Source organism: Periplaneta americana, chromosome 15 (genome assembly GCF_040183065.1).
Source record: "Periplaneta americana isolate PAMFEO1 chromosome 15, P.americana_PAMFEO1_priV1, whole genome shotgun sequence".
NCBI lineage: Eukaryota > Metazoa > Arthropoda > Insecta > Blattodea > Blattidae > Periplaneta > Periplaneta americana.
The window spans coordinates 15,434,010-15,449,695 of NC_091131.1; the positions used below are offsets into that span (position 1 = coordinate 15,434,010).

At 35.6% G+C, this 15,686-nt stretch overlaps 1 protein-coding gene across 3 annotated transcripts in view; it reads left to right on the forward strand.

Annotated features, from left to right (window-relative positions):
• The window catches only part of LOC138714672 (ankyrin repeat domain-containing protein 50), a 771,534-nt gene that overhangs the window by 741,693 nt on the left and 14,155 nt on the right, over nucleotides 1–15,686 (forward strand). For all 3 annotated transcript variants that reach the window (XR_011336058.1, XM_069846733.1, XM_069846735.1), the window contains 4 exons: nucleotides 4,718–4,995; nucleotides 8,930–9,147; nucleotides 11,355–11,507; nucleotides 14,154–14,338. Coding sequence is in view for 2 of the 3 variants with exons in the window: in XM_069846733.1 (XP_069702834.1) it covers nucleotides 4,718–4,995; nucleotides 8,930–9,147; nucleotides 11,355–11,507; nucleotides 14,154–14,337 (833 nt within the window). In the remaining variant the exon portion in view is untranslated. The remainder of the gene's footprint in view (nucleotides 1–4,717; nucleotides 4,996–8,929; nucleotides 9,148–11,354; nucleotides 11,508–14,153; nucleotides 14,339–15,686) is intronic.

Here is a 15,686-nt window from a genome sequence, read left to right on the forward strand (position 1 = left end):
CAGTCTTTACTGCTGCTAAACTTTTAAAATTAAAACTCTACAGAGTATAGTATAGAAAGCGGAAGCTTACGGATAGACGATTCCCGCAGGCAACACAGCAGGCAGGCCACTTTCCTGGCCCCACCCGTAGGCGAACGCTCTGTATATTTAAAGTTCTTTATAGTGTAAACAAATTTATTTCAATCATTTATTATCGTAATAAACCGTTCTCTTAAATCTCTTAAATTGACTGAGCATATTGGGAATTAAATTAATGGCTTTTGCAAAACACACTATGAAATGTTTCATATAAAACAGATTTTTTCTCTAAAAGGAAGCAGAAACGAGTAAAATTGTATTAAACATTTTTGTCTGAAATATCTCGGAGAATAACCCCTTGAAATCCACGGCATTACTTATAGTTCACTCTCTATGTGATGATGATAATACAGTATTTGTATATTGTATAATAATTTGGCTTTGATTTCCAGGCAAAGAAAGAACATTAATACTGTTTTCTGAGAAATGATAGACAATATTAATGACTTTGATCTAGGGTTCCTTTTGTTTCAAGCATTAGCTGTAACTGGATCAGTTCAATGGTAACTGTGGCAATGATATCACAGCCTTTTCCTTAAACAGTAGCCTAATCCAGCTCCTGAGTTGTTGTTAAGGCTCGTCTCCACTATTAAACATTTAACACCAACATGTTAAATATAACATGTTGAATTTAACATGTATATAGACATTTCAAGTCTCAATTGGCTTAATATGTTGACTGAGTATGTTGAAGTTAACACTTTTAGGCCCGATTGTATAAACCATTTAATCTTAGCTCAGAGGTTAAATTGATCCTTGTTTCAGCTGAACTTGGAATTTTGTGTTGTATAAAGTCTAATCTGAGATTAATTTGTCTCAAACTAAAGTCAACTTTGACTGAAGAAATTTCTCCGATTAAGTTAGATGATCCAAGTTCAGTTATTTCTTTTCTGTTTGAAATATACGAGTGACAGATTGTGCAAATAAAATATCCATTATTATTAATATTAATAGATATGTTAGGTACATTTATATATATTTCTTTCAATTTCTTGCCTTAATACACAAACATTCTTATATTTTATAAGGCTCTATCGTGTTCAGCATTATCAAATAACATAACCTATAATTATATTATGTTTATAACAATCATTAATTATTAATGGATATGATAGGTACATTAATAAATGTTCAATTAACTGTATTACTAAACGAAAATTGTCGTTTTATAAAGCTTTATTATGTTTAGCAGTATCAAACGCCATAACATGATAACAACTTGGAGAACAGTCAGCCTTCTTCTTATTGTCCGCCATTATTTACATTACACAAAAAAAAAAAAACAGTGTCTGCAACAGAGTGTACGGAAAGTCGCCAAAAAGTAGTTGTAAAGTCGCTAGATTTCTCATTATCAACAAAGAAAGCTTACATTTTGTCACTATGGGGTGCTAAAAAGGTCACTAAATCCCTATTTAAGCAATATAAAAGTTAAAAGAAATTGTTGTTGAAAAAGAGTTAAAGTCGCTAGATTGGCAACACTGAACAAACCTGTATAACATGGTCCGCGCATCACGTATTTCACCTGTTTATGCGATGTTGCCAAATCATTTTCACGTGAACTTAGATTGCATTTGAACCAAGGTAATTTGATCGCAGAAAAGTTTTATACAATAGAAGAAGTGTCTGAACTCGGTTCACTTTTCGATCTTCGATCAAAGTTGATCTTTAGTCAGGGAATTTTATACAATTGGGCCTTAACATGTTGGCGTGTTTTCCAGCAGCAATGGAAAACATGTCAAGTCAATTCAGTTGCTTGTGCAGTGTCGGTACAATTCGGCAAAGTTTGTACAGTTTCCATAGCAACTAACTTTCGATTTTGTGGCGCGTAACTTGGATCACCTCTTGATAATTTTTATACGATCCTTGGTGTTGGCTGTAAGTTGTTCGAAGTAATGGAGTGGACAGAAGAAAATACTGTTAGAATAAAATTGATTAATGCACTGATGGAAAAGCCTTGTTTGTGGGATGTGGCTGCAAAATAATACAGAGACAAACCAAAGAAGGCCGACTGTTTTAGAGAACTGAAATTATTATTATCTAACTGTTCTCGAGAATACAATAGAGAGTTTTCGCATCCTCATGGTACGCTAAACGTCAGTGCTATGTTGACGTCAGTAATGGTCGTATTTGGTGACATTCGTAAAACTTCGGAAAGAATCACACGATATTAGCCACTCCTTTAACATTTATCATGTCGTAGCTTCTATGACAGTCAACCAATCGCGTTGTAATTTCTTTTAAATGAGGTGAAATGACTGCTCTTAATTATATGTCTTTCTTTGATATGACAGGAAATATTTTTGGCAGCACTACATTATTAAAATCGTGTTCTGACATTCTCAGAAAGTTTTTGAATCCAAATCGATCTTAACTTTAAACTCGTTTAGAATGTCTTCTGCATTGTGTCTTTTACTAAGATATTGCCGCATCCACATTCTCATTTTCCTTCTTTTCAAGGCCTTATAACAAGCAATAGAGGCAATTACAAAAGCCAAATCATCTTCATCTGAGTCCATTGTCCAAGGTTTGAAAACAAGACACTATCTACATTAAAATCTCATAGACTGTTATGGTGGACTGCGCAAAGAAAGTCAAGTTTAACATGTTTAACAGTGTGGACAAAGTTTAAAATGAAATTAGCATTAACATGTTCAATCAATATGTTGGGATGTTAACAGTAAACAGTTTAACATTTAACATGTTGGTTGCCAGGTTGTATGTTTTTCCGTATTCTTACGTTTTCTGGATGCTAATGTGGCCTTACGTTTTTTTTATTCTCCCATACAACATTTTCTTCCTTTATTTCGAATTTAACGCTGGGTAATAGTAAAATACTGTTTAACAGTTTATATTATTTCTGTTATTTTATCGCTGGAATTTAGATTTTGAAAATACTTACAAATTCTTCACATTAATGACTCAGCGGAAAGTGCCAAATATTTTGCAACTCATATGTTTCCTACTGAGCACACCTGGATCGAATGTGTTTGTGGAACGAGTGTTTTCAATGATGAAGAACAAATGGACTGATGTGAGGAACAGATGCTCACCAGAACTGATAAATTCAGAGCTTCAAGTTGTTATAAATTTCGACATGCCCAGCAAAGAATATTTTAATGTATTAAAAATGACAGTAAATTGCTAAATGAAGCTAAATCAGTTTCAAAATATGAAAGTGTCGTTAAAAATTAGATACATTAGAACCTCTATTATCCGTGGTAATGAAGGGGGTGGTCTGAACGGTTAATCGAAAAAATCGGATAATCCGTACTATAAAAGGTTTCGTAAATTTAGTGAATAATACTTACACTTCGGTTATTTTCTCTATGGCCTTCGTATTTAACACACCAGGTAGTGGATCACAACTTCACTCATGTAAGTCTCATTGTTAACGACGGATTTTTAAGGGGCAAGGAAACTCTTTGTAATGGCTGCCTGTGGAAAGATATGAATAGTAGAGGTCTCGTGTTGTAGATTACATACTTTATACGGTCCAAACTCATATCCTGTTGCGAGATAAGCCACAGTTGCTCTTTCCCCAAACCACTGAATTATTTACAATTTTTTATGCTCGACCATGCCGAAATGTAGTAATTATACACCTGGTAGTAGGCCTTTAATGCACCTCATTAAAGTACACCTATTCATTATAATTCAGTTGTTCAGCCAATGAGAAATCACCATTGTACCATTATAAAACCGCAAGTATAGATTATTCTCGGATATGCAATCGAAAGACAATTAGCGAAAAGTCACGGAGGCTGGAAATCCAATACTGTCGCAGAAGGTTATGTTCTATTACTATAATAATTAGCGTTAATTGTAAATAATATTCAAATAAATTCAATTTGTCATCTCGTTTTTCAATTCTAAATCAATTTCCAGGTTATATCAAGACTAATCTTCATGTTATTCTCTAGATTATATCAAGGTCAATGACATTCGTGCCTCGGATAAAATCAATACTTTCGCGTCTGCGCACATCTCACAATTCAGGTCAGTTCCGCTCCTCACTTACATAACCATAACATGAATACTTATGAATAATTTCAAGTTAGAAATATGGTCGAGCATAAAATGTCGTATGAAACTTGTCTATAATGGTAATTAAGACGCTCGTATGAAAATTATGAAACTCGCCTCGCGTCTTAATTACTACCATTATAGGCTCATTGCATAATGTATTATTTTCCAATACTTAGCACAACAAGATTTCTTTTGACGCCCGTAGAAGACATTTCATATAGAAGTTATACAGTACAACAATTCGATCAGTAGACCATACTGTGTAAGGAAAAAGGCTTGTAATAACACTATCTAGAAAAAAAAAATATGCTAATACAATGTACAGTAGGCTACTTCAAATATTTCTGTAGCAAAAAATCGAGAAAAAGACAGTCGGATAATCCACCAATCTGTTAATAGGATGACGGATAATCGGGGTTCTACTGTACTAAGACACAAAAATATGAGTGTGTGTACAATGGTTGTATGTCTAATTCTTTAATATGAAATTTTTTAATAGAAATTGAGAAAGTATGAGTCACTAAAAAAGTCGATAAAATCTTTCTTTTTTATTTTGAAAAGTTGGCAACCCTAGTTGTTGTGTTGTATTGAAAAGCAAACAATGTGTTTTCAGGAGGTAGCAGTAGTGCAACGTCAGTTACTTCTGGTTCAACAGCTGAAACAAAACCATCCTCAGCTGTTCTCTGCCCACCAGGTCCGTGCCACGCATACTCACCGGTGGAGTCACCGGACTCCAGCAAGCGTCGTTCCTTCGTGTCTCTTGGGAATAACTCAAGCAATAGCAAGTCTAGTTCTAATTTCACCGGCTCCACCAAGAGCTCACAACGATCCCAAGAGCCGGGGGGCACGTCCAACCTCATCCCACCACTTCAGCATGCTCAGCAGCCCCAGGTATGGAAGCAAACTGAAAGGTATAATCTTTTCGCTGTAAGAAAAATCCTAATGTAAACAATAGCACGTGACTGAAGTGAGGCTTCATTGGCCGCTGTTTGGCTCCATAGATTCTCAGTACGTGTTCCCGCCTACTGTTGTACATTCTGTTTCATGTTAAACATTTCCCGTTACTCGTCAAGTAGGCCTAACCTCACTACTATGCATTCGTTTGCTTTGGAAACATTTACTTTATAATTACTGCAATTAAATTATCACAAAACTTATTATATACCTTTGAGACTATTTGTTTTTCCGCTTTTGAGAGAGTTTCCATTCTTATGATAAATAACCACACACACCGAGATACAGAAGCCATACTTCAGTACCACGTGCTTACGTGAACAACTACGAGCTCTAGTGACGCCACCTTGTTACAAGAACAGACTACCACGGTGTTACTGTTGGTATTCATCCGTGTTCATTGTACATAACAATATATAAAAATAGTTTTTCTTTTACATACCGTTTTACATATGAGTGAAGTTATATGTTTCATCGTATTTAACAACTAGAATTCAATGTTTTATTTTCAAATAATATAAGATTGTGGTTTCCAAATACAAACTATATTTTCCTGCGTCATGTGAGTGTTTCGACTGGGAGCCAATCGTGGGTATGGCAGCAACGTGCTTTTGTTTACATTAGGATTTTTCTTTCAGCGAAAACAGTATAGCTCCGGTGCAGTGAATAGCCATAGTCCCGTCGCTCTTATTTCCAGCAACAAATCATGTTGCCAGTCGGCTACATTCAAACGTGTGCATCTTGTGATTTGCTGATGACGAATATTCCCTAAGGCTCGATAAATATTTAATATAATCGCCCGCCATTTTGGCTCTTTCGTTGGCGTTCGCAGAAAGCACACGAGGACGTTATTTGCCGCTCAATTATTTGCTGAATTACAGTGCGTTTGATTTATTATCATAGGAGCTACAACATGATAATGTTTAACGGTGTGGCAAATAGATTCCTCATCTGATAGTTCGGCAACGAAAGAACAAAAATGGCGAACGATACTACCTACCTAGACTTAATAGAGCTTTCACTTCCTAAGACTTAAGCAAAGAGGAGGAGTCACGCTGGGAATAACAGCATCAACGCTATAGCTGAATGCTGTAGAACCCCTTCTTCACACTTTTCAAAGGACTAGCAAAAAATGATGTAATTTGAAGGAAAGAGTTTAGTGATATTACAAAACTATAATCATTTATTCATTTAATACAAACTCACCCACAAAATTAATTTACATTTTTTCACTAGTTTTTCTTGTGAAGAAGTTTGAAATTTTGGTTTGTTTTTTTATTTTTGTTTTGCAGTGACTACTGGTATTTGTTTTTCCGAGTTCTTACAGATTCTCAAAAATAATATTGTCACCAGGCCCGGTTATTTATGGAGATCGCGAAAATCACGACAATTGATATACAATAGATATTTACTAATCTTTACGAATTAAGTGATTCTGATTAATAATATGTGGATAAAACAATCGCGAAATAGAATTATAACAGCGAAATATGAACACATTCGCGAATTTTTATTATTGCGTCGTTTTTACAGCGAATTTCATATTCTGAGTATATTCAAATCAAGAAATGGATTCGGAATACCTCAAAATCTGTGCTTCGTGGCTGATCATGACAATATCTTTGAAAAATATTGGAGTGCAAGAGGTCAAATGACTTTATTGTCAAACACCTGGCATTAGAAAACAACAACATATTCTATTTTTTTTTTTTTTCACTTGAATTGTTATATATCCAAGTAGGCTACATTACATGGTATTCCAGGTGTTCTGATTACGTTAGTGAACTCAAAAGACGGAGAATTCAACATTTCACTAAGAATTTGAAAGTGTTAATTTAAGGGCTGCAATTTTTTTCGTTTTTAATGAATGTGGTTAAATCTGCAGTGCTTGGGAAAAGTGACATAAGTCAGTTTCCACAAACCTTTTTTGATAATTTATTGACAACTTACACTGGTTTATGTCGATTTGATTTTTTTCTGTATAAATTAGTATAATGGGAGAAATACTTATGTATTTTTTTCCAAGCGATCAGATGTTCCGTAAGTTGTCAATAAATTATCAAAAAAGGTTTGTGGAAACTGACTTGTGTCACTTTTCCCGAGCACTGCAGAAATATAGTCTCAAATCCAATACATATTCGGTCTTACTAATAAAAACTCTATATACAGACGTTTAACTGTCTTATACTTATACAATGAGTAGCTCGTTTATAAGTCGTGTGTAAATTCCTTACTAATAATCACTACATACGTCGTGTATAACAGTGTAACTGTTACACAGCTACGTCATAGTTTCGTCATTACTTCCTTACGAAAGGTAATAGAATATCTGAGGTTCTCTACTGGATCCGGTAGAGCGCTCTAGTGTGGCGTTTTAAATATCGATAGTACAACTGGCTCTAATCGATTACCACACTATATTTTGGTCAAAGAGTGCAAGCTACAGCAATATTATTCTAATAATTCTATGATCTTTGGTTTGTTCTTCTGTGGTTACAAGGTAACCATCATCATAAAATGACAGTCGATACGAACAGCTGTTAGAGGGGCGGCCATTTTTTCGCTATATACAACGCTTAAACAAGGGGTTTCGTGTATATAACTACTGCAAAGCAATTCCCATAGTATAGTTACAGCCTGTTTATACGTCCACAGCTTATTCACGGTTTATTAGTAACTTTTTCTGCCTCAACTCTGCATAAGTCTCGTATAAAAACTATACACGGTTTATTAGTAAGACTGATTGTCTACTAGCCCTATCGCACCTTTACCAGAATCCAACGAACCTTTAATGTTAACTATTTGGAAATTAATATTCATACTGAATTAATACTCCAGTTCCAAAATAATTGTATCTTCAAAAATTTCCATTAATCTCCACCAAGAGTACAAATCAAAGTCCAACAATCTACGCTGACACCAATATTAAAAACACAAGTGATAAAATTAATCTCCATAAATACCTGCCCCTGGTCATCACCATCGGCAGCAGAGAGATATTTCCGCAGTTCCTAAAGCTGCAGCTGTCTCTGTAGTTGTCAGAATAACATCACAATTATCATCATCAGCATCACTGTCATCACCACCACCACCACTATCTTATTTCTACGCACTTGATTCTGAAGCTTGAGTGGGGACCGGGTATAGGGTATCGATTCGCCATCTTCGTACGAAAAGAGGCTAGCCTTTCGTCATAATATTACGTCACACTATATTGGTGTTATCCGATATTTTTGTTGTCATGCAATTGTAATACAGACGTGGACAAATTATTAGCAAAATTGAAGATTTTTATTATATATTTTTACAAAATATGCTTCTACAATTTAGACTACAGTTGACATTTTTGTGTATTTCCAAATTATTAGCAAAATTCAAGATTTTTATTGTATATTTTTCAAAATTTAACTCCTCAATTTGGACTACATTTGATATTTTTGCATACTTACAAATTATTAGCAAAACTGAAGGTTTTTATTGTATATTTTTACAAAATTCGACTCTTCAATTTGGACTACAGTTGACATTTTGGATATTTCCAAATTATTAGCAAAACTGAAGATTTTTGTTTTATATTTTTACAAAATTTGACTCTTCAATGCAGTTGACATTTTTGCTAATTTACAAATTATTAGCAAAATTGAAGATTTTGATTATATATTTTTACAAAACTTGACTCTTCAATTTAAACTACAGTTGACATTTTTGCATATTTCTGTCTTCTGTAATGATGGAAATATGTAAAATTTTCAACTGAAAAGTCAAATTTTGTAAACAGAATTATCATAAAAATCGTCAATTTTGTTAATAATTTGTCCACGTCTGTAGGAGGAAAATCCTTATCTAATTAAGCATAATTTTGTTTGTGCAGGTGGTGGGTGGTCCAGCATTGTCCTTCACCCAGCAGCTGCAGCAGTGCACGCGGGGTACGAAGACGCGACCTCTCAGCAAGCTGCTAAGTCCTCTGCAGAGCGAACCCCAGAGCCCGATCTATGCGTCACCCCCTCACAGTCCGCTCAGCGATGTTGCCGTTCCTAGCAGTCCACTGGCCCTCATACCTGCAGCTAACCACAAGTCAAGTCTGCTCATGTTAGTATTCTGCTTCATGGATGCTGTGTTTGTAATTCCATCATAATGAAGGATTATTCAAAAGTCAAGAAATATTTTAAAGTTCTCTAACTTTTTTGAAATGCAGATTTATAGAAAAATACGTAATAATATTGTTTTTTCATTGTTCTGTATACACTTTTCACACTTATAATAATCACTGATTAACTTTATAACTCTTCATTGTGTCGAAGATAAATACTAAATGCTTTTGCAAATCTAGTCTTTCAGGTAAAGCTCCCTGTAAAGCAGATGTGAATAATTTCAAGGGAAAAATTGTTCTGGGGCCGGGTATCGATCCCGGGACCTCTGGTTGAACATACCAGCGCTCTACCAACTGAGCTACCCAGGAACTCCACCCGACACCGTCTCAACTTTTCCCTTTATATCCACACATCTCGCGTGGGCTGACGAAACGCCAGACCCCCACAACGAGTGCACACAATCTCTGTGTAACTTGGAATTGTGGTTTTCTGTTAACGTACACAGTGACGTATATATTATGCAAATCTAGTCTTTCAGGTGAAGCTCCCTGTAAAGCAGATTTGAATAATTGGAATTGTGGTCCAAGTCACACAGAGATTGTGTGCACTCGATGTGGATCGATGGCGTTTCGTCAGCCCACTCGAGTTGTGTGGATATAAAGGGAAAAGTTGAGACTATATCGGGTGGAGTTCCCGGGTAGCTCAGTTGGTAGAGCGCTGGTACGTTCAACCAGAGGTCCTGGGATCGATACCCAGCCCCGGAACAATTTTTCCCTTGAAATTATTCACTAAATGCTTTTGTTAATATTAGAGTTTTTTTTTAATCCAATGCCACCAGGTTGTCTTTTCGACATTTCTGGTCTTCTCTCCTGGCTGTGGCTTAATTGTAACCCACTTCTGAGGTTGGGGCGCCTGGAAGGCGGAGTTACATTACCCCGATGATGTGATAGGATGATTATGATAATGTATTGCCAGGAGAGGTCTTAAATCTAAACTTAACCTAAATTCCAGACCATGGACGAACACAGGAATAATCCCCTTTAAGGAAAAATTCCTGTGCTCTAACCGGGAATCGAACCCGGGACCTCATGAACTATAGCCAGAAGCTCTGACCACTAGACCATGAGGCTGGCCACACAAATAACATTTGAATATATTTAATTTTACTGTTAAGAATTCATGTAAATAGTAACGATTATTAATCAGGAAAAAGGTTACAATAATATAGATGGTCTCATTATTATTATTATTATTATTATTATTATTATTATTATTATTATTATTATTATCATCATCATCATCATCATCATCAATCAGTGTTTTTCAAATATTTGACACTACAAACACTATCATAACATACGAGTTGTTAGGTTCTCACTATGATTTTGTTCAGAAGTAGACATTTAACATTTTCAATGTTATGGAAATGGATACAAGTTCCATCATCTGAGTGAACTAGTACAATCTGAAGGAATGAAGGGACATCTATTCTGTGGGGGCCCAGTATGCATGGTTACTTCAAATAACTGGGCTCTCATATTATAAACACAGTAAGAAAAACACAAATTAATTGCTAAGAAAACGTGAGCTAGACACAACAAAAATTTTAACGAGTGGCACGATATGGAACTTCGGTGTAGCTCAGTGGTTAGAGCACTTGGTACATAGAACCAAGGACCCAGGTTCGATCCCCGGCGCCGGATAAAATTTTTCTCCTCTAATAACCATTGTTACCATAACAGATAGGTATATTCTGTAGGACCAAAAATTAACCTTTACGTAAGTTTTAGCTGTATTTTCAATATTTATGTGGCATTGAAAGGTGTAGAAGGTGGGCACTAACCCATCATAGCCACTTCTCTGTGCTGGCGCCATCTCTGGGCTTGTCTCTTATAGTGAGTGATCCCTCTTTTGATCCATGTTATAAAAAAATAACATCCTGATATCACCATGCTGCATGTGGCAACTTACAAAATTCTGTTGGGACTTTTTTTAAAAATGACTACATAATATCTATGTCAAAACAGAATGTTAATATTAGAGTAGTAGTAATTTTAGATATACAAATATAACAGTATTCATACACACCTTATGTCATGTGAGTAAAAACAGTCAGTGTTTTATGATTTTTTGTAAAGATTCTTGTTGCCATGGAAATGGCCTTACGGAGGCCATCTAGTATAAGTGAGACTGATTTGTGTGCAGGAACCCAGGAATGACTGCAGACCCTCACTTTGCAAGAGATACTCACATGCGCATCATTTTGGGAAACTCAGGGAGTGCAGTGGGGCGAAGTCCAACTTCCATTCTCTCTTCTCAGCCTTCGACTGACTTTGGAAATTCCACTTCAGGTGGCGGGTATGTATGTCATAGAGATATTTATTTACTTATTTACAAATGGCTTTCAGAGAACCCAGAGATTCATTGGCGCTTCACATAAGCCCCCCATTGGTCCCTATCCTGAGCAAGATTAATCCAGTCCCTACCATCATATCCCACCTCCATCAAATCCATTTTAATATTACCCTCCCATCTATGTCTCAGCCTCCCCAAAGGTCTTTTTCCCTCAGGTCTCCCAACTAACACTCTATACGCATTTCTGGATTCGTTCGTACAAGCTACATGCCCTGCTCTTCTCAAACGTTTGGATTTAATGTTCCTAATTATGTTAGATGAAAAATACAATGCGTGTAGTTTTGCATTGTGTAACTTTCTCCATTCTCCTGTAACTTCATCCCTCTTAGCCCCAAATATTTTCCTAAGCACCTTATTTTCGAACATTCTTAACCTATGTTCCTTTCTCAAAGTGAGAGTCCAAGTTTCACAACAATACAAAACAACTGGTAATGTAACTGTTTTATAAATTCTAACTTTCAGTTTTTCTGAGAGCAGACTGGATGACAAAATCTCCTTCACCCGAATACTAACAGGCATTTCCCATATTTATTCTGCATTTAATTTCCTTTCGAGTGTCATTTATATTTGTTGCTCCAAGGTACTTGAATTTTTCCACCTTTTCAAAGGATAAATTTCCAATTTTTATATTTTCATTTCGTACTATGTTCTGATCACGAGACATAATTATATATTTTGTTTTTTGGGATTTACTATCAAACCCATCTCATTACTTGCTTGCTTACTTACTTACAAATGGCTTTTAAGGAACCCACAGGTTCATTGCCGCCCTCACATAAGCCTGCCATCGGTCCTATCCTGTGCAAGATTAATCCGTCTCTATCATCGTATCCCACCTCCCTTAAATCCATTTTAATATTATCCTCCCATCTACGTCTCGGCCTCCCCAATGGTCTTTTTCCCTCTGGTCTCCCAACTAACACACTATATGCATTTCTGGATTCGCCCATACGTGCTACATGTATTTACTTATGTATTTATCTGTCTATGTCTGTCTGTCTGTCTACTTACCTACACTCGTATCTATTTATCTATTCATTCTTTCTTTCTTTCATTTATTTATTCAGTTATTTATTTATTTACTTACTTATTTACTTTACTTTTTTATTTATGTTCTTGTTGTTGTTTTCTAATGCCAGGCGTTTGACAATAAAGTCATTTGACCTCTTGCACTCCAATATTTTTCAAAGATATTGTCATGGCCAGCCACTGAAGCACAGATTTTGAGATGTTCCGAATCCATTTCTTGGTTTGAGTTGCACAATGGGCAGTTAGGGGACTGATATATTCCAATTCTATGCAGGTGTCTGGCCAAACAATCATGGCCTGTTGCCAATCTAAATGCAGCTACAGACGATTTTCGTGGTAAATCGGGAATTAACTGTGGATTATGATGCAGAGAGTTCCATTTTTTCCCTTCCGATTGTGTTATCAAATTTTGTTTGTTGAAGTCTAAGTATGTAGATTTAATAAATCTTTTCACAGAGTAATACGTAGATTTAGTAACAGGTCTGTAAGTAGCAGTGCTGCCCTTCTTTGCTAAAGCATCTGCATTCTCGTTTCCCAGGATTCCACAATGGGATGGTATCCATTGGAATACAATTCTTTTATTGAGTGGTATTAATTGAGAGAGCATTTTAGTTATTTCTGCTGTTTGAGATGAAGGTGTGTGTTTAGAGACTATTGATAGAATAGCTGCTTTGGAGTCTGACGACAATATAACTGCATTCTTAAATTTATTGATATGGCATAGAAGATTCCTGAGACTTTCACTTATTGCAATGATTTCTCCATCAAAACTTGTTGTTCCATATCCAAGAGATCTATAAAGTGAGAAGAGACAGCACGTAACACCTGCACCGGCACCTTGTTCTCTGGAGATCAAGGAACTGTTGGTGTATAAATGAAGCCAGTTTTGTGGAGGGACCTAATATTAATTGTCTCTAAAGACAATTGTTTCATTATTTCAGTGTTTACTTCTGATTTCAGTATTTCTTCTGTTAAATTTATTTATTCACTTATTTATTTATTTATTTATTTATTTATTCATTCATTCATTCATTTACTTTACTTATTTATTTTTTATTTATTCTTTTATTTATTTATTTATTTATTTATTTATTTATTTATTTATTTATTTATTTATTTATTTATTTATTTATTCATTCATTCATTCATTCATTAGTATCTACAGTATAATGGACTTTCTGCTTCGTTGATTCTTCCTTTCCTCCTATAAAAAAAAAAAAGAGTTAATTGAAATTCTAGCTATCTCAATTTTGGTGTAAACATTTTATAAAATACATCATTTAGATTATACATGTTATACATATTGATTACACACTTTTAACACTTCGTATCACTTAAGATTTAGTTATTATAACAACTTTCTAGTGTAAAATTGAGAACTAAGTGGTAAACTACATTAGTTAACTAGTTTCGACTGCACTGCTCATTTAGATATTGACTTATATATTGATCGAGGTACAGTATTATTTCTACATTCTATTGTCCCCGTGAGTGAAGTGCACTGGAGCATGCTGGTTCCTCAAATACGTTGTACCTATGTTTTGGTTTTGTATTCTTCAGTGGAGGTTTGTTGAAACCCCGTCGCAATGGGATAGTGACGAACCCTGCCCTGAGGATAGTAGCAGGAGTGAAGAATGGACTGGACGCTGCTGCAGGCAGGAAGCACGCCAGCCAGACGCAGGCCACCCGTCTCCAGCAGCCTCGAGCCAATGGGTTCCAGTGGAGGAAGGAAACCCCACTCTGAGGTATTGTGTTCCCTCTTACTATCCCCTCCATTAAGATTTTGTGTCATATTCCTTTTCTCATCGTCAGTCATCATCATCATCATCATCATCATCATCATCATCATCAAGTAGGGAACATACAGTATCCATGCATCCATTGGCACAACAGCCTTGGCCTCTCAGTTTCTGCCTCCATCCATTTATTTTTTATTTTGCGCCGCCAGTTTCCAATTTCGACAGTGGAATAAGTTGGCAGCATCATCCTTGACTCCATCTTCCTATCTCTTTCACGGTTTTCCATGTCTTCGAGTTGCAGAGAAATTTGCTCTGAGAACTATTTTAGGTATTCGATCAAGAGGAAGTTCTTGTACATGTCCTAACCATTCTAGCCCTTTTAGCTTATGTAAGTGAGAATGTTGGGCTGTTTATACACTTAGGCGAAGTTATGGGGGAGCACTGCCCCCCCCCCAAACTTGTCTGAACTCTTTTCTTTCTATTGACTTTAGAAAATATTGAATTCAAAAGATCTTTTTTGCTTTTGTTTAGGATTAAGTTTCTGTGCTTAAAATGATGAATTAACGTCTTCAGATCTTGTTTCTGGACCGTAATAGGCCTATGTATTTTAAATTTCTGAATGTATAAGAATTTCTATACCTCATTTGAGGAATGGAAGCACTGTAATGTTTCCTTTGTAACAGCCTGTACTCATGTGTTAGAAGTCTGCAGCTGTTCAGGCCGCCACTTGGAGAAATATGAATAACATACCGCACAACAATGCAGAAAAAAGAAAAGTGATCCCGGTATAATGTGTAAACTTAAAGACGAGATTAAATAAAGTAATTAGAGTTTATATTTCATATGATATCTTCAGGAAATAAACTTCATATAAAAAAGTTTCTGTTAGCACTGTTACGTAGTTTTATTGATGTATGCACGTGTTTCTGTACGAGAGAGAAAAAAAGAGAGATTTTTTTTTTAGTTATGGTCTATTATAATTTGTAGTAGACTACAATTCAAGTCTTATACAATTCGGTCTGAAACATCACAGATGTGTATGTAACACTGTAAGAAACATGCTCTCGAAAATATAGTAATAATATTCCGATATACTGTAATGAGATAAATGTTGTCCCCCGTAACCCTGTTATATGGGGAATCTACGGTTTTGCTTTGCCCCCCCCCGGTTCTCTTTCCGCCTATGTTTATGCATATCATAAAGTTCATAATTATATCTCATTTTCCTCCGTCTGCTGACATAAACTGGGGCGAATGCTAGTCACGATAGTTAGGCTTGCTCTTTTATTCATAGGGGAAGATGGGAGGATATAATAATTCATAATTAATAAAAATAATCAGACTCACATAAATA